Consider the following 22162-nt stretch of genomic DNA (forward strand, 5'->3'; position numbering starts at 1 on the left):
TTAAGGGAGCAATTTGAGGCTGAAAGCCAACAGTAATGTTTGGTGCCTTTGCTGTGCCCGTTTTTCCCTTGGGGTACAGTATTTATCACTTTCTTCAATAATAAAAAATGTTTTAAGCCAAGAAATCATTTATTAAAAATACAGTACATAAGAGGGCAGGGGGGTAGGGTGGTGGACTGTACATTCAGAGGTATGAATATGTCCTGCTTGGATTGCTGTTCAGTGTCTGCTGCACTTCAGGATTATTATGCTGCATCGTGATGGGGGTTGAGTGCATAGGGTAAGGGTTGCAGTTATCAGGGCTGGTAGGTGATCATACAGGTGTTGGGGGCAGCTGGGGGTGGTAAGAAACAGGCTGCTGGAGAAAGGTGTTTTGTGCAAATACTGGGGAACAAGAGAGAGAGCTTTGGGAGGGGTGGAGGTTACCATGGTACTGATCTGCCTGCATGGCTACGAGAGACTGCATACAGTCAATTTGGCGAGCCAGGAGGCTTATCAGCTGCTTTGTGCTTTTCTTGGTAGCCAATTCCTTTCTCCTGCTTTTGTGTTTGCCTTCACTCATGCATTTTCTCTCTCCATTCCTGCATCATCTTACTCTCTCTGGCTTACTGATTCATAACTGCTTTGATCAAATCTTCTTTTGATTTTCGAGGATTTTTCCTCAAGTTCTGTAACCGTCGGGCAGGCGGTGATAGTGCTGGATTATTCAAGGTCACTTAAAAAAACATAAATAGAAACATTTAATACACAGAGGCTACATTGTTTATTATCACACAGTGAAGGAGTTTGTAGACTTTTTGTAGCATCATTCCCACGTACCTAACATAGCACAGAGAGGCCACGGCAGCGAAGGCATGGCAAGCAATGGGGTGAGTGTTTCTGCCACGACTTCACCTGGGAAGGGGAACTGCCTGAGGGCTCACTGGGGTTTCTGTGCACTGGGGAAAGCAGAGAGCAGGGACCTGCACTGGGGAGAGCAGAGAGCAGGGACCTGCACTAAACACTATCCCTACATTCTCAACAGGATTTTCTACTGCCAGATATATCACTGCTGCGTTTTACCTGGCAAGAGAGGGAGGGTCTTCTACAGCAATGTGGATTCCGCCCTGGTCCCTATGTAGCTTGCCTGTGTGCAGCAATGGCCCCCCCACCCCTCGCTGGGTGGCACGGACGAGTTAACCTGACCGGGGCAAGGACCACGGTGGCTCTCCCTTTAAACTTGCGCAAGCACATTGCCCACGCTCTGGCTGCAACTTTTCAAGAGATTACCGAGGCCGATTACAGAGACGTGATAGACCAAATCAATGGGCTGTTCCACATTTAGGCATGCATGCAGGCAGCCATAACCCCCACCCTCCTTTCCCAAAACATTTCCATCCTAAAAATAAAATCTGCTTACCGGGAACACGCTCCTCTGCTTCTTCTTCACCAACAAGTTCCAGCTGCTGCGACTGGCTAGCCTCCTCCTGGCTTGAGAAGAGCTCCTGGCTGCATGCCTGCCGGGACTCTGGGGTGTCTCCCTCCACCCCAGTAGCCTGACTCTCGGCTTCCTCTACACCCTCCCCCACTTCTCCCTGCTCTGAACTCTCTTTCGTGCTCCTCGGATTGGCAGTGGGGTCACACCCAAGTATGGCATACAGCTCCTTGTAAAAACGGCAGGTCGTGGGGGCAGCTCCTGAGCGGCGATTTCCCTCACGGGCTTTGCAATAGGCACTGCGCAGCTCCTTTACTTTTACCCTGCACTGCAACGCGTCCCATTCATGGCCCCTTAGCAGCAAGGACTTTGATATCTGCCCATAGGTATCATAATTTCTCTGGCTGGAGCGCAGCTGTGATTGCACAGCTTCCTCATCCCAAAAACTGATGAGGTCCTGCAGCTCAGAAGCGTTCCATGCTGGGGCTCGTTTGGGGCATGGAGACATGGTCACTGATTGATTGATTGATTGCACTCCACACCTGGCTGAGCAAACAGAAGGGGATTTTTAAAATTCCCAGGGCATTTAAAGGGCGGGTCACCTGAGCCCAGGGCAGTGGAGTGTGAAACGATGAGCAGAGTGGCTGAAAAGGTATGCTGGGATACCTCCTAATACCCTGGAGGCCAATAAAAGCGCTGTTGGTGTCCACACTTGATGACCAGCGCTGCATCACCAGCGCTGGAATCGCTACACCCTAGGCAGACCAGGTGTACAGCCAGCGCTGCAACCAGAGAGTTGCAGCGCTGGCTGTGCTTTGCAAGTATGGACACAGACTGAGTTGCAGCTCTGTAACCCCATCACCAGCGCTGCAACTCTCCAGTGTAACCATGGCCTCCGATCTTTCCAAGTTCCTTGTATGCGATCCACTTTTTGTTACCAGACTCATTTGGGGCCATGTAAACTTTATGGAGTGTGTGTAGTGGCTTGGCAAATTAGGAGATAATCACCTGTTGCATGCTTCCTGAACAAAGCAGTATTTAAGAAGCAATCTGGTGAGTATTTTTAAAGTACAGGCAAGTTTGGAACCTTGTGATTTCAAAATCTATGCAGAAATATCTTATAATAAGTCACCTTTTTCCATACTGCCCCATCACCATGCCTCAGTGGGTCACAGCTGAGGATGTGAGATTCAGGACAAACTGCAGAGAAATATGGCAGATTCACCCCAAAACTGGTGGTTATTCTATCATGACTGTACCAAGATAGTAACAAAAGTAAACTTCTGTCTTACCACACTGGTTAACAACAAGTCAAAAATGCTGTCACCTTAGACATTCGAGCCCTTATTTCATAGGCGCCAACTCCGTGGGTGCTCTAGGGCTGGAGCACCCACAGGGAAAAATTAGCGGGTGCTCCGCACCCACCGGCAGCCAAGCTCCCCCTCCCCTCACCTCCTCCTCCCCCCGCCCCCCAGCGTGCTGTGTCCCCGTTCCTCCCTCCTTCTCCCTTCCAGCGCTTCCGGCCTCCTGCCACCTAACAGCTGTTTGGCGGCGCTTAGGACTTTCTGGGAGGGAGGGGGAGGAGCGGGGACACAGCGCACTAAGGGGAAGAGGTGAAGTGGGGACTTTGGGGAAGTGGGTGCAGTGGGGACAGGTCGAGGGCAGTGCAGGGACGGGAAGAGGCAGGGGTGGAGAGGTCGAACACCCACCGGGCAGAGGGGAAGTCGGCACCTATGCATTATTTTACCACCTGTAGGGGACTCCGGAAGACTTTGTCACGGCCTAGCTAGGGCTTTTCGCTTTCTCAGTGGCAGGTTATTATAGGACACGGTGTGCCAGCAGATGCTGCTTCCAGCCGGTTAGAACTGCCTTGCCTGGGAAGCCCGGTGTTTATGAGGAACTGCAGAAAGCCCTTGGCCATAGGCCAAGGGGGGCGGCCATTGCTGATGGAAAGCCCCAAATTGCATATGTATGTGCTGCTTTGCATAGTATTAGCATGATGCTGTAATTGCCGCAGGCCATTGATTGCGTATTCGGACTCCATACCAGGCCGAGCTCCTTCATGTGCTGGATTCCCCATCCCAGTGACGGCAATGCTTGGAGTCCCTGTTGTGGGTGTGTCACATTACCTTCATTAAAGCCAATTAATTCACCGTGTATGTGGGCCTCGTCCTTGCAGAGCATCCAGGCACGTAACACCACCCAAACACTAGACTTTGAAAACCAATTTTATTAAACAAAGGGTTCTTCTGATCTCAAGAGATCAGCCACATAGCCAGGTCAATATATAACTCAGATCTTACCCAATAAATACACTGTTGCCAATCCTTTGGTAACTAAAAGATAAAGGTTTATTTATAAGGGAAAAGAGGAAGAAAATTAAAATGGTTAATAGATCATGTACATACAAGCAGGACTTTGGAGCTGTGCTCCAGCTCTGCTCCAGTTCCAGGCAAAAACCTGCAGCTCCACTGCTCCGGAGCTGCTCCGTGCTCCAGCTCTGGGCTCCACTCCAAAGCCCTGTATACAATTGTATCTTTGGGTTCTGGTATAACTGAGATATAGGGCCAAATTCTCAACAGTGTAAAATGATTAGGTCCATTGACTCCAATTTAGCCATGTCATTTTACACCAGCTGCAAATCTGTGCCATAGAACCTGCTCATCGTGACCTCTTACATCAGTTGAGGATTGAGAGAATTGCAGCTGAAGAGCCCAGACCTACAAGTCCTCATTCACATGAAGGAGTCATATGATTCCAGGGGGCTCTTAATGAGTGAGGGTTTGTAAGATTTGGCCCCAGACTTCTATCGTAACTTTACTTCCCCACTCTTCTACTCAAAAAGAGGAAGTCAGGACTTGATATTTTGTATCTTAACCCCCCCCCCTTTTTTTAAAGGGCACTTTGAGACTGTATTAATATATCAAACAATAGTAGTAAAGGGCAGAAGCACAGTCATTTTTTACTTACCACTTCAGGTTTAATAACTACCAGAGTCTCCAGACTAGCTACCTTGGTGCCAACTTTTCACTCTTCTAATATCTTGTTGTCCTGAGTAATGCTTTGGGTTAATGGTGTAGTCTTTTTTGGGGACAAAAGGAATGACTTGTCTTAGATAGCTGCAGAGGTTAGCAAGGAATTTATTTAGAGCTGTATGCAAATCAGACTCTTGTCTTCTAGATAGAACAGATAACAAAACATAATTTCAGATCACACACCAAAAAATGAATCTGTGCCAGTAGCTGCCTACCTCTATAGAATGCCAAAATGTAGCTTGTGGCTCCTCCCTCTCGTCTAACAGCAGTCGTGTTTAGAAATAATAATATGAATGTTTATGCTTGCTGGCCTGGATGTTTTCAGGAAATTCCTCCTAATTGAAATTTCTCATATAATTGCCGTATTTTATATTATAGAAATTAATTTCAAATTACTTGTTTCTTTTTAAGAAAGGAACTTTTTTTTTTCTTGGCGAACTTTTACGTTATTTAAAATGAATACCTCTAGTTTTTATTTTATTTCTTCTTTCAGTTGATCAAAAACCTACTTTATAAATGCTGAATGTTGGTACATTTATACATATTGCAAACCTACTCTTTAAAACCATGACCGAGGGGGGGAATGCCCTCATTTTACAGTGCAGTTCTAATCCTATTTAAAAATAGTATCTTTCCCTGGTGTCATAACTGCTAGCTTTAACAAACAAATAAGCAATACATTCAGGGAGCACATCTATGGGAGAATGGGAAGAGTTCTGTGATTGGCTTGTATGCTATCAACAGAATTAAATTCTAGTCTCAGTTAAACCTCTCTAACCCTACTGAAGAAGAGAGAGCAGTACTGAAGAACTTGTCCCACCACTTTATATTGAAGATAATGGTATTGCACAAGGGTGCATGCAGTGAGGACAGAGTTTTGTCTTGAAACCACTTTGTTATGAGAGGTGGTGTGTGAACCATCTTGACTCTTGGATTCCAAGTTGAGTTTGCAGTGGCAATAAAAGCTTTTTTTTTTTTTTTTTTTTTAACATGTAGACTTGGGCAAATTTGATCAGAGGACCATTAACAGATAATGTTCTGGGGTTCCACATTTATTATGTTATATGGAATCCCTTTTTAACAGTATAACTGCACTTTAAAGATTAAACTTAAAAAAAGAGACCTGGTCAGAACGGCAGTTTTACACACTCTCTTGAAAACCTCTCTTCATTCCTTTTGAGGGTGGCATTGAGTTGACCATCAGTGAGTGCCTTTGGGAAAATAGCATTTATGTTGGCATTGAAGTTTTATTACACTGCTACCTTGATATAACACGATCCGATATAAGATGAATTCGGCTAGAACGCGGTAAAGCAGTGCTATGGGGGGGCAGGACTGTGCACTCTGGTGGATCAAAGCAAGATCAATATAACACGGTTTCACCTATAACATGGTAAGATTTTTTAGCTCCTGAGGACAACATTATATTGAGGTAGAGGTATATGTAGCTCTCTGAGAAAAGACAGTTTAAACATTATTTTAATTGACAAGTTTTTAGAATTTTTAAAAATATGCTTAGATTTTTAAGACTACTTAAAATATCACTAACCTTTCTCTATCCTCACCCTCCCAGGGAAAAGCTCACCGTGACCAGCAGCTTGTGCTCCTAAAGGAGCACCTAGACAAACATTACAGGAGCCGTGACCGGAAGTGGATTGTACTGTTTCCAGAGGGCGGCTTTCTTAGGAAAAGGAGGGAAACAAGCCAGGCATTTGCCAAGAAAAACAATTTGCCATTTCTTACACATGTAACCCTGCCAAGACTGGGAGCAACACAAGTTATTCTGAAATCACTTGTAGCTCAGCAAGAAAATGGAATCCCTGCAGGTGGAGATGCGATGGTAGCAGGTAGGAATTGTTATGAAATCTCCAAATAGCTAATGTTCAACGTGAATACGTAGTTATTAATTAAAACTTCATGATGCTTTGAGTTAGAGGTCTTTTCCAGTCAGATCAGTACCTGAATGTGTGAAATCTTCAAAATATGCTGAGATCCTAATTATTTTAAGCATTGGTTGACCATAATATTTTTAAAAATTTCTTAGTATTTACACTTTGGTTTCAGTCCTTTTATTTCTGGAACTTGAAAGATATTTTTGGTTGTATTCTGAAACTTTCTGTTCTAGTTAGATCTTTATACTCTGCACCCATCATAGTGGTATTTGAATGCCCAACCTGATGTATGGAGATTCACTCCACTAATTCCCTACTCTCAGATGAAATTATATAGTCTGCTGGTTTGGAATGTGTGTCATAGGTAACAGTACATAACATCTTTGGTATGTTGTATGCAAGTGGCTAATTTTAAAATATTGTTAAGTAGGGAGTTTACAAGGGATGTTAACAGATTGAAGAACCAAGATGCAGCAGCTCTGACACTCAGTGTTCATGATGGAACCCCGCTCAATATAGCGATCAGGAGGTGACTAGAATCAGGACTTCTCTTTATAGTCATGGTTTTCTCTTCATATATAATTTTAAGTAGGATAATAGTAGCACTTTTGCAGCAAAATTGCATCAAATCCTTCCACAGCGAACAAATTAATCATACGTGTTTTTGTCATACCAACTATCATACTATTCTGGAATCACCCAGCTGCTTTTAATTTTCATAGAGAGCACCTAGAGGTGATTATAGGAAGAGGCAGTACTCCGCGGACACTGAGATGTAGGATCCATAAACATCACACTTTTACTGTTAAAATTTATCACAAACATGGCATCTTCCTTATCTCTAGAAAGAAAACTAGGTAAGAGAGACACTCCTTAAATGGCTGTGTTTTGAATAGCCATTAACAACCGTCTTCTAATAAGAAAGACCTTCTAGATTGTTTCAATCTTTCTGCTTTAAGATTCCTCTTCTGATACCATCTATTTCCTCTCTGTGCTGTATTCAGGAACTTGAATGCAGAGTTTTTGTTCCAGAATACTTGGATCTGACCCTTATAAATCCAACTGCTTCATTGGTTCCCTCCATTAATAACTGATTTATTGGAGTAGTTTTCTCCCTTCAGCTTTGTGTTGGGGAAGTGAATAATAGAAAAAGTAATCTATCTTTTCCCCATCCCTCTTATATAAAAGATCTCAAACACCTCTCCCCCAATCCCTTTCTCCCTCCCTCCACTAGGTTGCCTTTTAAGAGTCTGTCTTTTTTTCCTCCTATCTTTGATAATGCCACAAATGTCATACTTGCAATTTTCCCCCATTCCGATAGGTAGATGCATTATGGGAATTTTATTGCAACATGCAGTGTATGCAGTCTAGTTTTCCTTCATCAGTGTATGTTCATGAGATAAGAATTTTCCTTTTTCCCGCTGAAACTCTGCTTTCTTCTCCTCCAAGTATTCCCAGGAAATTTATATTATTTTACTTTCCACTTTTCTCTCCTGGCTTTTAAAACTTTTTATTGCAAACTTTATTATCTTATCATGTCATGTTTGTTTCATTTTAATCTTTATCCAATGTTTTCTGCTTTACTCTACAGCTTTTACTGTATCCCATATACTTTTTGTGATTAAACTTTTCATTTTGAGTCTTGAGATGTGAAGGGTTGTTTTTATATCTGTTTTATTGTGGAGCAGTTCTAAGGAATCAATAATACATACATACTTTTTTGTCCTGGAGTGTTTGCATTGGAGAGGGAATAATGTGACAGTGTAACTCAGGGCCCTAGCTGTGGGGGTTGATAATTGTGGCTTTAAATCTGTCTGGTCACTTAAGTTTTTTGTTTGCTTTTTGGCATTTTCAAACAGTCAGTGGATTTAGATCTATATTGACTGTAGTTACGGGATTTCCATCACTCATAGTAGAGGCAGTGAGTTTTTTCATATCGAAACTAGTGGTATCTGTAACTGAACCTAAAGAATTATATACCATAACTAAATTTTGAGAGTATGGATTCATCCTTTCCTTTATAAAAACCTGGCACGTCAGTGATTTTTTTTTTTTATTTTTTTCCCCCCAAAATAGTGTGAGGATTGGTCTTCAAGAATATATACAAAAGGATACATTGAAATAGAGAAGACTGGGAGGAAACCCTATTAATGAAAGTAACCTTGCCTACCTAGGAAATGGGAAGAGATGACCTACTGATAGGGATTGATATTTATTTTGCAGATAGCAGAAGTGTTTTGATTAAAATGAATTGCAAGTTGAGCTGTGTGAATTGCATCCCTTAATACTTGGCATTCTTCTCTCCGGCTACATACAAAATGGAGACAAAATCAATTCTCTGAGAAGATCTAAAGCAGGCCTGCACAACATACGGCTCACGGGCCGCATGTGGCCTGCGGAGCCTCACTGTGCGGCCCGTGGGGGGATTCTAAATCCCCTGCACACGGTGCTCTGTGGGCAGCCCAAAGCCCTTTAAATCCCAGCCGCGGCTGCGAGTCAGAGGGTTCTGGGCTGCCCTCAGTGGCAGGGAGCCCAGACCCCTTTAAATCCCAGCCGCAGCTGCGAGTCAGAGGGTGCTGGGCTGCACACAGCAGCGGGGAGCCCAGAGCCCTTTAAATCCCGGCCGCGAGTCAGAGGGCTTTGGGCTGCCTGCAGAGATTCCCAGCCACGGCTGGGATTTAAAGGGCTCAGGGCTCCCTGTGGCTGCGGGCAGCCCAGAGCCCTTTGAATCCCAGCTCGTGGCCGCTGATTGACCCCTGCCCCAACTGCCCCCCAGGACCCCCACCCCCTATCTAACACTACTGGTCCTTGTCCCCTAATACCTCTCTCCTGGGACCCCTGGCCCTAACTGCCCCCCAAGACCCCACCCCCTATCTAAATGCCGCTGCTCCTTGTCCCCCGATTGCCCCCTCCCGAGACTCCCCCAACTTTCCACCAGGACCCCATCCCCTTCCTGTCCCCTAATAAACCCCTGGGACTCCCATGCCTATCCAGCTGCTGCCTGTCCCATGGCTGCCCCCCCCGAACCTCTGCTCCATCCAACCCCCCTGCACCCTGTCCCTTGACTGGCCCCCCGGAACCTTCTACTGCTTCTCCCACCCCCAGCCCCCTTACCATGCCGCTCAGACCAGCGTGTCTGGCTCCGTGCAGCTCCAGACACATGGCTGCCATGCTCGCCATGGAGCCCACAGCCCCTTCCCCCCCCCCCCAGCACCTGCCTTCCAGATTTGAACACCTCAAAATTCAGGAGTGCTCAAGCTCAGTTTGAGCAGCTGTTACTTCATTTCTCCCAAATCAAATATACTGATCCACTGTAACTTGCTGTAGAAAAAGTAGGATAAAATTGAGCAAGAAATGCTTATTAGGACTGGAATTGCTATTTTCAACAGCCATTGTCTTTTTGTTTGTTTAAAAGGAAGACAGTGATATTGCATTGGCAAATTCTCCATAGAAAGAAAAAGTGGAACAAAAGAATAGTAAAGGCACCTCAACTTTTCCTCATTTATGGAGGACAGTCTTATAATATGCATCCAGATATCCTCCAATCACACAAGCTGAAAATTGTTCCACTTTACTGCAGTTCTGTAACCATATGGGAACCAATCCTGTCTGTGTTTTGTGCACATCCAAAATTCCTGCTGAACGACCCGCCCTGGGAGCGAGTTACCAGTGACCCAGGGGTAGGGTGGCAGGAGTTTTGTGGGGGGGGGCACTCGTGGGGGGGAACCCAGGGCTGGGGCAGCAGCGGGGTGGCGAGAGGGCACTGGTGGGGAGGAAAGGGGGAAGCCCAGCACTGGGGCAGCAGGTGGTGTGGGTCGGTGGGAGGAACGCCCAGGACTGGGGCAGCAGGAGGGTACAGGGGGGAGCCCAGGGCTGGAACGGGGGGCAGCCAAATTTTTTTTGCTTGGGACAGCAAAAAACCTAGAGCTGGCCCTGCCGGATTGCCCCAGCCGCTGAGGCGCCGAGCCCTTTAATTTGACCCTGAGGGTTCCCAGCCACCTCTTCAGCTGGGAGCCCCCAGTTGATTTAAAATAAAGTATCACCTCCCTACTCCCAGCCTTCCTTTTTGTCCCACAGCTGTTTTGGTGGGGTGGCGCTGGGGAAGGAGGGTTTGTTTCTGCAGGGGTGGGCGGCCATGGGGCGGGGTGTTTCTGCGGGGCTGGGAGGTTTCGGCCCTCGGCTGTTTTCTTTGGAGTAATGTGGCCCTTTCCGTTTTACGAGTTGTGCAGACCTGATCTAAAGGAAAACCAATTTTTATTTAACAAATATTGTTATGGGGGAAAGAGCATTTGCCTATGCTAAACTTTCCTAAGAGAAATTACAAATTTCCTCCCCCACCCCAGATGGCTGATGTTTTCTTCCCCACTCCTTGGACACAGACACTTATGAAAAGCAAAAATCCCAGTATTGGTACATTTCCCCACCTACTGCTATGCATCAAAATAAACAAGAATATAATGTACCTTCAAGGCTCCCTTGTGCGATGCTTAAAAATAATAATGAATGCAGAAAAACATTCTAATGTTCTTTTTAGCATCTAAGCTTTCTTTTAAGAAAAATAAGTTTATATCATTTCCTTTGTTGAGAGCTATTTGAATAGGACAATGTGCTGTTGTCCTTTCTACACAGCTTTTTAGAAAGGACTACATAGTTTTGCTTCTGCTCTTGTGTGTTTGAACTCACTTGCCTCCCTAGAGACTTGCCAGATAATTCACTGCTCAATCTAGCTTCTTATAAGTTGTAATACAAGGTTAAAGATCTTACTAGGATTTTTGAATATGTTCATTATTTCTTGCAGCCTTACAATCACATGCATTACAACTAAAATAATGTATAACAGTGGACTGGAATTGCAGTAAGGGCAATACCACAAAAATGGATAAAATAGTAAATTTTCAGTGGCCATCTTACTAACATATAGGGGCTAAGATCTTTTCACTCATGCTCTTTTTAAATTAAACGTTTTGACTTTAAGCAAACATATCTATTTTATTACAACTAGCTAAACCATAAAAGACAACACATAACTCCCTCTCCAGTGGCTAAAAATCAGTTTAATACCTTGCTTTCTAAAATAACAAAACACATCACTTTTCATAGGTTTCATAGGAAGCAATGAAAACCTTCAGGCAATTTTGAGCACAGCATAAATGATCAGCTGTTAATAAGTTTGAATACAGTTACTGAAGGAGACAGATATATACATCAGCAAATGGTTGCCTTAATTTAAGTTCATCACTTGCAATTTCTCTAAAGTGCTTTTAATACACACTTCAGTTTGCAGGCAGGTTACTCTTACAAGTAGAATCACAAAACAGGAGCTTCAATGCTAATATCATGGGTCTCAGCTGAATTAAACTTCAGCTGGGCATGCATCTAGGGTTTGTGTGTGGTTTTTTTTTTTTGTTTGTTTGTTTTTAAAGACATTTATAGACATGTATTTATGGTTGTGTGTGTCAGGTGAAAGCCTATTTCTGGTCTGATTTTGCAGCTCTTTGTTACTAAACAGGATTCATTGGGGGATAGTGACAGGCACTCCAGCTGAACTGTGAGGGTCGTCTTCTAGCTCTGTTCTTAGTGATAAGTTACTCTTCCTGTTTCATCAGGCACAGTGTCTCTGGTTGCTTCCTTCTTGGATCTGGTCAGGAGTTTTGTCTCAGGAAGCTTCGCTGTTGGGAGTGTCTTTATTTTATGACCTTTCAGACTTGGAGATGGCTCCCCGATGCTGTAAATCTATTCATTAGCTTATTCCCTAAATAGTGAGTTCTGAGGTTAAATTGCCAGTTGTTAGGGGAAGCATTGCAGATTCTCACTTCATTTGTTACCTGGTACTCTTTCCTCTGTTACTATAAGGTGGGTGCACAACTGGTTGGGGAAACTACTCAGAGTAGTTTGCAATGGTTCAGAGTCAAGCTGGAAGGGCATTTTGATTGGGGTCCCAGAGGAATCTGTACTGGGTCCTGTTCTATTTGATATCTTAATAAATAATTTAGAAAATGACAGAGAGAGTACAGGTATAAAATTTGTGAATGTTATCAAGCTGGGGGTGGTGTCACAAGCACTTTGGAGGACAAAAGTGATCTTGATAAATTGGAGAAATGGTCTGAAATAACTAGCTGAAGTTCAAGAAGAACAAATGCAAAATACTATACTTAGGAAGGGCTTACTGATTTCACAAATACAAAATTGGAAATTTTTTCCTAGGAAGGAGTACTGCGTAAAACTGGAGGTTATAGTGGATCACAAACTAAATGAGTCAACCATGTAATACTGCTGCACCCCCTCCAAAAAAAAAAGTTCGTGGGCGGGGGAGGGAAGAGGAACATCATTCTGGGATGTATTAACACAGTGGGTCTCAAACTTATTTACTGCTGACCCCTTTCACATCGCAAGCCTCTGAGTGCAACCCCCACAATCAATTAAACGCACTTTTTAAAATATATTTAACACCATTATAAATGCTGGAGGCAAGCAGTGTTAGGGTGGAAGTTGACAGCTCGCGACCCCCCCCATGTATTAGGAGGAGTGTTGTAAGCAAGACATAAGAAGTAATTCTTCCACTGTACTCCACAGTGATGAGGCATCAGCTAGAATATTGTGTCCAGTTCTGGGCACTCCAGTTTGGCAAAGATGTGGACAAATTGGGGAAAGTTCAGTGGAGAGCAACAAAAATGATTAAAGGTCTAGAAAACATGATCTGCAAGAAAAGACTGAAAAAATAGGGTTTGTTTAGTCTAGAGAAGACTGAGGGAGGGATATAACACTCTCTCTTCAAGTACATAAATGGTTTTTATAAAAAGGAGGATGATAAATTGTTCTCTTTATTGAGGACAGGACAAGAAGTAATGGGCTTAAATTGCAGCCAGGGAGATTTTAGGTCAGACCTTAGGAAAAGCTTCCTAATTGTAAGGGTAGCTAAGCACTGGAACAAATTACCTAACGAGGGTTCCGTCATTGAAAGCTAGGAATAGGTTAGACGAACATCTGTCAGGGACAATCTAGATCAGCGATTCTCAAACTGTGGGTTTCAACCCCATTTTTATGGGGTCATCAGGGCTGGCCTAGACTTGCTGGGGCCCAGGGCCAAAGTCTGAACCCCACTTCGTCCCTGGGCAGCAGGGCTCAGGTTACAGCCCTGGAGCTTCGGCTTTGCTCCCTTCCAGCCCGGGTGGTGGAGCTTTGGCTTTGGCACCCTCTTGCAGGGCTTGGGCAGATTCAGTCTTCGATCTCTGCTCCTGGGGTCATGTAGTAATTTTTGTTGTCAGAAAGGGGTTGTGGTGCAGTGAAGTTTGAGCACCCCGTGTCTGGATAGTACTTAGTCCTGCCTCAATGCAGAGGACCAGACAAAATGAGCTGTTGAGGTCCCTTCCAGTCTCTCATTTCTATGATTCTATAGATTACTTTATGGAATGTAACATTGCCAACTAATTTATTATTTCAGTCTTAGTTTTAGTTTTCTGTCTTTATATTTGAATAGTGCTGTTCTCCATTGCTTACTCTACTCTTAGATTATTTTCATGGACTGCTTAGTGCTAGTAATTGTTAAGCAGATAAGTTACTATTAAGGAAGGAGGAAGACTTTTTTTTGTTCTCAAACTTCTTTTCTAGTTCTACAACAGAGTACTTATATAAGCTTATGTTTGTTTTATGTTAATTAAAAGTTTAATACAAAGAATATAGAAAACCCTGTAAACAGGAACACTGATTTACCTCTCACTCTGAAATATCACTAATATTTAGGTCTGTTATCTGTCTCTTAGAGGAGGTCTCTGAAAACATTTAATGAATAGCTTCCTATTAGTAAATTTAACCCTTTCTGTTCCTACAAACATTCTTAATAGTTCAGCTATACTGTACTGTACCTTTTATTTGGAACATAGGATTTGACATAACTACTCAAACTGCTGATCTGTCAAGTAAACATCTTGTCACTAGCCAGTATGAGACATTTAGGGGAACATGGACTGAAATATAATGCATATAGGGCCTGACATTCAGAGTTGGTGAACACCTGCAGGTCCTATTGACTAGTGGTTACTGCTCAGCATTTCTGAAAATAAGGCAATGTGCCAATTTTATGTAATGTTCTGTTTGTGCAGTAGGATGCTTTGCGGGGAGGAAGGGTGTTAAATCAGCCATCAAGGTATTCCCATATGCAGCAAATCACAGCCATAATTTCCCACTGCTGGGGAACTGGGTGGATGTTAGGATGTGAAGTTGGAGATAAAGATTTTCCTTCATCCTTCCCATTTTGCATCCTCATCCAAGTGTGCTAGCCACAGTGTGCTATGTCTCTGTTGTTCCTGCATTGAAACTGGAGAGGTGTAGTGGGATGAAATTTGAACAAACAGTGGCGGGTCCCGTCCAATGGCAACACATCTGAGTTCAGAATCAGACCTCTCTCTCATGCCCGCAGGGGCTTACTGTATGATATAGTTAGTGTTCTCTCTTTTTCTAGGGGAAGATGTACATTGAATAGCCAACTCAGGACACTGGAGGGCTTAAATTTTGCTCCTCTTGATGTTAAAGTTTTGCAATTAACTTAATTGGAAAACCAAATCTGTCCTTTTTAAGAGCTGCATCAATAGAGCACCAGAAAGATGAATTTCAGAGGAAGATAGGGGCGTGTGTGTGTGTATGTATTTGTGTGTCTGTCCTTTTTGGGGAGAAGAGCAGAGTAATAGGGAAAAACTAGTTGGAGGAATCCTTGAGCAGCATTCCTGCACCCTCTCACTTGCCTTTGGAAGCTTTTTAAGTAAAGGGCAGCAGGAGGGGAAGAATATTTTTTAAATTGATTTCCCTATTTGTTGCAGAGTGAAGGAGAATGAGTGGCACAGAAAAAGGATATGTGGAGAGAGGAAAAGACAGAAATAAAAAAGGGGTGGGGAGAACAGAAGCAGTGTGTGAATTTCATATTTTAGTAGATTATACATTAGGTATTTGTTTAAAAATAAAGGAGAGAAAAGGGCTCTTTTTATCTTTTATGGAAAAAGTATGTGGGTTAGGGTGAAATCTCCCCTAATCTATATCCGTATGAGAGGCTATTGTCTGGTTCACATTACTGTCTTCTAAATATCTGCCCATTTGACTTATCCTGTTAACTGGCAGGAGCTATCCTTCTGAAGAATGGAAAATATTTAGTTAAAAGAAGTGAATGTTTAGCATTAAATTCTTAATGTGTTCTTGTAAATTAATATTTTTCTTACAAGTAAACAAAAAATCTTGTCTAGAGATCAATGATCTTGTGTAATATTGAGTTTGCAGATCAAATCTAGAGGAAAACCGACTTTCCAGTAACCTTGACCGTCTACTTCTAATGGAATTTCACCCATTTTAGGCTAGCTATTCATGCAGGATCACCTGATATGACAATGTAATAATGACATAACTCAAAAATAGATAAGATATAAATAATTTACAATCCAGTTTAATAAGGAATTAGTCTAAACACTATTTAGCTTTTTTTAGTAGATTTTAGAAGAAATATAAAAAATAAAGATATATTTACAATCCAGTTTAATAAGGAATTAGTCTAAACACTATTTAGCTTTTTTTAGTAGATTTTAGAAGAAATATAAAAAATAAAGATATATTAAGTGGTAATATAATGCTTGTGTGTACAGAGTAAATGTTCTGAGAAATTTTAATATGAGTGGAGCACCAAGGAAGCTATCCAATCCTTAATGTATGTTGTACATAGCTTACAATAAATTGATTAATTATAGAATTATTCAGCAGCTGCCCCTGTATGCCTGGCCAATAACTGTCATGTAATTAGTCATGTGTTAGTGTACAGGAATATGCTGTAAACCTAATACATGTTAAATTATAAACTAACACTGTGTGAGGTATGCAGGGAGCATTGCCAGTTGGCTGGTGATAAAACAAGTGGGATTTTTGTGACACTTTGGGACCGGCAGACTGGCTACAGGAACACTAGGTTGAAAGATAGACAAACAGCACCAGCTGGTGCATTATAGTTTGATTTTAGTTCAGGTTCGGCCACAGAGTTTGGCAGTTGAACCTGGCCCTGGTCCATTGAAAAGGGGGGTTATTTCCACTCAGAAAATGCAACTGTATTTTTTTTTTTAATGGCCCAGATTCAAATTGAAGGCAATGGATCCTATGGGACAATCTCAACTTGTTTCTAACACTAGAGAACCAGACCTGCCATAGCCAAATGGTGGCAGTGCTCTAACATTGCCGGTGTAGACTAGCCCTAAAATATGCACATTACTTACAATGAAAGTAGCTATTTCATACACTGCAGTGTTTTCTTCATAATATAGCTTTTATTCCTTTCTTTCTATGAACACTGTTGACTTTGTAGTCACATTAATATTATAGACGCTTGTTAGGAAATATTATGCACTGTCTCATAAGTCCATGTATAAAGTCCCTTTTCATACAGTTAATCAGGTGAGAAACAAAATACTTTTAAAGAGAGTCTTCTGCACTAGCTTACTTATATTTAAAGAACACAGCTGTTTCTTTCTTTCTAGAAATATTTCTTTGGGATGAAATGTGACCTGATAAGTTTTAGGCTCAAGATCAGAACACTCATGAGCTTTCCTTAGTGAGTGTATTTTTTTTTTTTGTATAAACTAACAAGGTTGAGGGAGACTAGTACACCAAAAATGCTATGCTATGCAATGCAAAAATGACAAAATGCTATTAAGAGATTAATTTTAAGTGGAAACAAACCAGAAACTTCAAAACTGCATCAGTATCCTGGTTTCTGTCAGGACAACAGCTGTTCCCTTTTGCCTCTTGCATTGTCTGATCATGTGCAGGCAACAAGTTGCTACTAACAGGCCACAGTTACCTAGTTTTTAAATTTTTCCCTATGCAATTAAGATTTGGTCGCTCAGACAAGCTTATAGACTGATCAAGTCAACCCTAAAGGAGTTGTCTACATTGGCACTTTACAGCACTGCAACTTTCTCGCTCAGGGGTGTGAAAAAACAGATCCCTAAGCGCTGCAAGTTTCAGCACTGTAAAGTGCTAGTGTAGCGCTGGTAACTATTCCCCTCCTGAAGGTGGTTATTTTTATAGTGCTGGGAGAGCTCTCTCCCAGCGCTATGCCATGACTACACAGCCATGTTAAAGTGCCGCTGCAGCCAGTGCTTTAATGTTGCTAGTGAAGACGTGCCCTTGGCTTTCTCTTTAAGATAAGTAGAAATGTGCCTTTCAATATAAGGCATGTCTTTTCTAATCCTTTAATCATCCTCAAGGCTCACCTCTGAACTCTTTCCAATTAATCAGCATCCTTCTTAAATTGTGGACACCAGAACTGGACATGATATTTCAGTAGTGGCCACACCAGTCCCAAATGCAGAAGTAATATAACCTCTCTACTCTTATTCATTCAAGGGGTTCATATTATCCCTTCTGACCACACTAGAAGTAGCACTGGGTGCACATGTTCCGCTGATTAACCACTATGACCTTCCAAGTCCTTGCCAGAGACACTGCTTCCCAGGATAGCCCCTCTCCCATTCTGTAATTATGGGCTACATTCTTTGTTCCTAGATATGACTTTATATTTTGATATATTAAAATGCGTGCTATTTGCTTGTGCTCAGTTTATTAAGCAATCCAGATTGCTCTTCATCAGTGACCCGTGTCATAAACAGATAGTTAAGGGTTAATGTCTCTCTTTCACCTATAAAGGGTTAACAAACAGTGACCTGCAAACACCTGACCAGAGGACCAATCAGGAGACAAGATACTTTCAAATGTCGTGGAGGGAAGCCTTTGTTGGTGGGTTTTGGGTTTGGTTTTGTTCTCTCTGGGTCCTGGATGGGATTAGAGCTGCAACCAGGTTTCTGCCAATCTTCCTGCTACAGTCTCTTATCTATTCAGAATTGTAAGTAAGAAAAGGCGGTCATAGTTTTTTTAATTTGTTTTTTTTTTCATTTACATATGTGTACTTGCTGGAAGTAGCTTAAATTGTGTTTCTGCTGGAGAAAGTTTCTTTCTATTGTTTATAGTTGAAAGACCCTGTAACTTTTTACCATCTAAAGTGCAGAGATAAACCTTTTACTTTTTTATTTCTTTTTTTATTAAAAGTTTTGCTTTTAAGACCTGTTTTATTTTTTTCTCCTAGTTAAGGTTCAAGGGAATTGGTGGGGAGAAGGGAAGGATAAATTTTTCTCTTTGTGTTAGATTCACGCAGCTTGTATTGCCTCTGGGTGAGGGGGAAGGTAACACTCCTCTCGGTGTGGTGATTCAAAAAGTTGAATCAGGCGATCTCTTAGTGTTCCCAGGGCGGGAAGGAGCAGGGAGGAAGAAGGGAGGTGGAGGGGAATGGTTTATTTCCCTTTGTTGTGAGACTCAAGGAATTTGGGTCTCGGGACCCCCAGGGAAGGTTTTTGGGGGAGACCAGAGTCTATCAGGCGCTCTACTCTAAATCCTGATTGGTGGCAGCCTATCAGATCTAAGCTGGTAATTAAGCTTAGGGGAATTCATGCTAGTACCCATATTTTGGACGCTAAGGTACAGCATTGGGAATTATACTTGACAACCCGTCTTCATTATTTACCACACCCTCAATTTTTGTCTACTGCAAACTTGATTACTACTGATTTCGTTTTCTTTCAGGTCACTTATAAATAGTGTAGGGTCAAGAACCTATCCCTGCAGGACCCCAATAGAGAAACACCCTGTCTGATGATGATTCTTTGTTCACAATTACATTTTAAGACCTAGTAATCAGCCAGTTTTAATCAATTTATTGTGTGCAGTGTTGATTGCATCATTCTAATTTTTCAATCAAAATGTTTTGTGGTACTAAGTCGGATGCGTCACAGACGTCTGTTTACATCAGCATTATTATCTTTATCAACCACACTTGTAATCTGATAAAGTTATCAAGTTAGTTTGCCATCTATTTTTCCATAAGCCCACGTTAATTGGCATTAATTATATTGCTCTTCTTTAAAACTCTTCAGTTTCTTGTCAGCTGTTCCATTATTTCGCCTGTAGTCAAGTAGCCTGTCTCTGACAGCAATTGGAACCATATGCTTCAGAGAAAGGTGCAAGAACCCACAGTGGGAAGATATGGGATAATCTGCCCCACACGTAAGTCTCATCTGGTCTCTAATAGTTCGAGATTGGCTTAAACCCTGAAACTCAAGATTTCAAAACTCCATCCAAAATTTTTATTGTCATTAATTATAACAATTCTGGATATTCTTAGCATCTGTGTAAAATATCCAATCCCTTTTTTCTAATTTCTCTTCACACAAACAGAATTTTTCCAGGCTTCTGATCCTATTTCTTCTTCAACCTGATCCAAGAACCTTAATCCTATATCTTACATCTATGTAGAAATATATCTTAGTTTCTTTAGGTACTAAATTATGTAAGTATAAGTGAATTGTTCCTCTTGTACCTGGATTGCACTTTCTGGAGAAACTTTATTCATTATTTTTTAATGAACCACACTGAATGTACAGGACTTATATCCCAGGAGTGAAAAGTAAAAATATCTAGTGGAATTGGTGCCAACGCTTGATGGCTTGTTGTCTTTAAGAGTGAGAGCCCTTGATGCTAGAAAGGAAGTGCTGTCTGTCTGTCTGCATACAGAAAGATTTAAGTGTTCATTTTGGCTTCTGATAAAAGCAGCCCTGCTGAGGAATCCAGAGTGTCCCACATCAGGATGCTGTACTTGGAGCTCTCTGCCCAGAGAGTGGAATCTGTAGAGTGTAATAGGTAAAGTACATGCTGCACATACACCAGCAATCTGATTCTCCAGGGACTGATTTTCTCTCAGAGGAAACAAGTGCTTAGATGTATGCTCAGGAGGACTATAAAAGTCCCTTTCAGATTGTCTCTCTGAACTGTTTGCAAAGCTATGTTTCTTCAAGTAACTGGACTCGATTCTCTGACGGGTTTTAAAAACAGAAAAATGTTTTGGTGGAATTCAGGTTTATTTTTCTTTGGTTTAGAAGTCTCTGTATTTGAATATTACTAAGCAAAAGCTAGCAAGTCATGGCAGCTTGGGGCCCATTGTTCGCTGAAGATATACGTTCCAGAGCTTAATTCAATGAACTTTGCTTTGGTAAAATAAGGCAGAGTAAGAATCCCTGTATAGCAGACTCTGATAACAGGCTTCTTCTATGCATTTGATTCTGTCTTTGTTGAAGTCAGATCTTAGGGGCTTCAAATGTAGTCCAGTTCATCTTTATTACTTAACGTTCAGAAATGGCTTTATTAGAGAACTCAAGAGAGAAAAAAATTAATTTATACAGAAGATAGACACTGTTGCACTGTCTTTTAATTCACTAATTTTTTAAAAATATTATTTCTGATACATATCTGTGAAATAGTATGATCTATTTAAAAAAAAAAAAAGAATTGGAAAGAAAAGCATTTATATGGGCTTTTGTCTTCCTTGATGACGATTAGAAGGAGATCTTTTCAGCAAGCCAGAGAGCAAAAACACCAAACCATCCCCCTACCCTCCTCTCTGTTCACACATCTATTTGTTTCGTTTATGCTGCTGTCGTTGCTGGTAAACAACCTCTTATCAGGCCTGAGGGATGAGTGTGCACATTAGCTCCCTCAGAAAGGCACATGTCAACATGCTAGTGCATAAGACGGGAAGTACAATTAACCATCAACGACACATTGAAACTTAACTCTGTACAAAGTGCTGTCAAATAACCACAGTAAATATGCTGAAAAACAATAGAGTAAAATTGTTCTGGGTCTAATCTCTTTCAGCTGTAGTAATTTTAGGTGTTAGCTCACCCCAGTTAATTCCACTGCTATTTTAAGTAGAAATAGTAGCCTTCAAGTTTAACCATGGATGGTGGACTCTTAGCTTTTCAGATCAGAGCCCAATGGTGGCATAACACCCAACTCTTAGGCAGAGGCAGCCCCTCCCCTTCACACTCTCCTTTGTTGCTTTACCCTATTCCCATGGTTAATACTGATCATCTGCTGGGAGACATGCATTCCAAGGGGTTCAAAATTCCCGCTCCTGGTCAAGACCAAATGACAAAGGAAAAAGAAGGGCCCAAAATTTGATTGATCCAGATGGTCAGCTTTAAAACTCAACTAATATGCATTTGGACTTGACCAGCAGGGAGAATTTTGAACCCCACTGAGTCTGTCTCATAGTAGCCAGTCAGTGTCCTCTGTGGGAGGAAGGTAGAGCAGTAAAGGAAGATCTTAAGGGGAGCCACTGCCGCAGGCCAAGTTTTGGGCATCACTAGGCACTGATATGAAAATTGAAGGATCCACCCATCCTGAAAGAATGAGAACAGAGAAAAAATAATTATGAAAATTCACCACTGCTATTATTTCAGAAGAAAAAGTACATTGAGACCCACTTAGTTTCTCCTTTTGATTTGCTTTCCTAGCCAAACAAATATTCCCTTGATTGTTGATTATTCTTTTTTTGTGTGTCCAGCTACTTGGAAAAAACCAACAGTGCATGGTGTGTACCTCTCACAAGGTAGCCTACTTCTACATGATTTGTGTATGAATGGAATGCCTGCAGGCTATTTTGAACATTCGTCCTCTATTAAAAGAGAAGGATCAGGGGTGTGAATGTTTCCGAATTATTCAAAGAGAAACTAAAAGATTAAAATAATATGGCTCACAGTCAAATGTTTGGAAAGTTGCAGCCCAGGAGAAAACACAGGCCCCCAGAAAGGTCAATTTCAAAGTTGTTCTAGCTAGCTGCTGCTTCAGAGAGCTCTCTGTTAGTCAAGCTGTTTGATCTTTCAATTTCTATTAAAAGACTCTCTGTCTGCCTTTTTGGTAGAAGCTGAAAGTTCAAGATAGCTTGGCTGCCAGGGATGATTGTG

General features: G+C 42.0%; 1 protein-coding gene across 10 annotated transcripts in view; it reads left to right on the forward strand.

The window, feature by feature from the left end:
- Positions 1 to 22162, forward strand: part of LPGAT1 (lysophosphatidylglycerol acyltransferase 1) — a 213620-nt gene that overhangs the window by 78710 nt on the left and 112748 nt on the right. For all 10 annotated transcript variants that reach the window (XM_030557566.1, XM_030557568.1, XM_030557565.1 and 7 more), the window contains one exon: positions 6023 to 6296. In XM_030557566.1, the coding sequence (XP_030413426.1) occupies positions 6023 to 6296 (274 nt within the window). The remainder of the gene's footprint in view (positions 1 to 6022; positions 6297 to 22162) is intronic.

The sequence above is a fragment of the Gopherus evgoodei genome, chromosome 3 (assembly GCF_007399415.2).
Source record: "Gopherus evgoodei ecotype Sinaloan lineage chromosome 3, rGopEvg1_v1.p, whole genome shotgun sequence".
Taxonomy (NCBI): domain Eukaryota; kingdom Metazoa; phylum Chordata; order Testudines; family Testudinidae; genus Gopherus; species Gopherus evgoodei.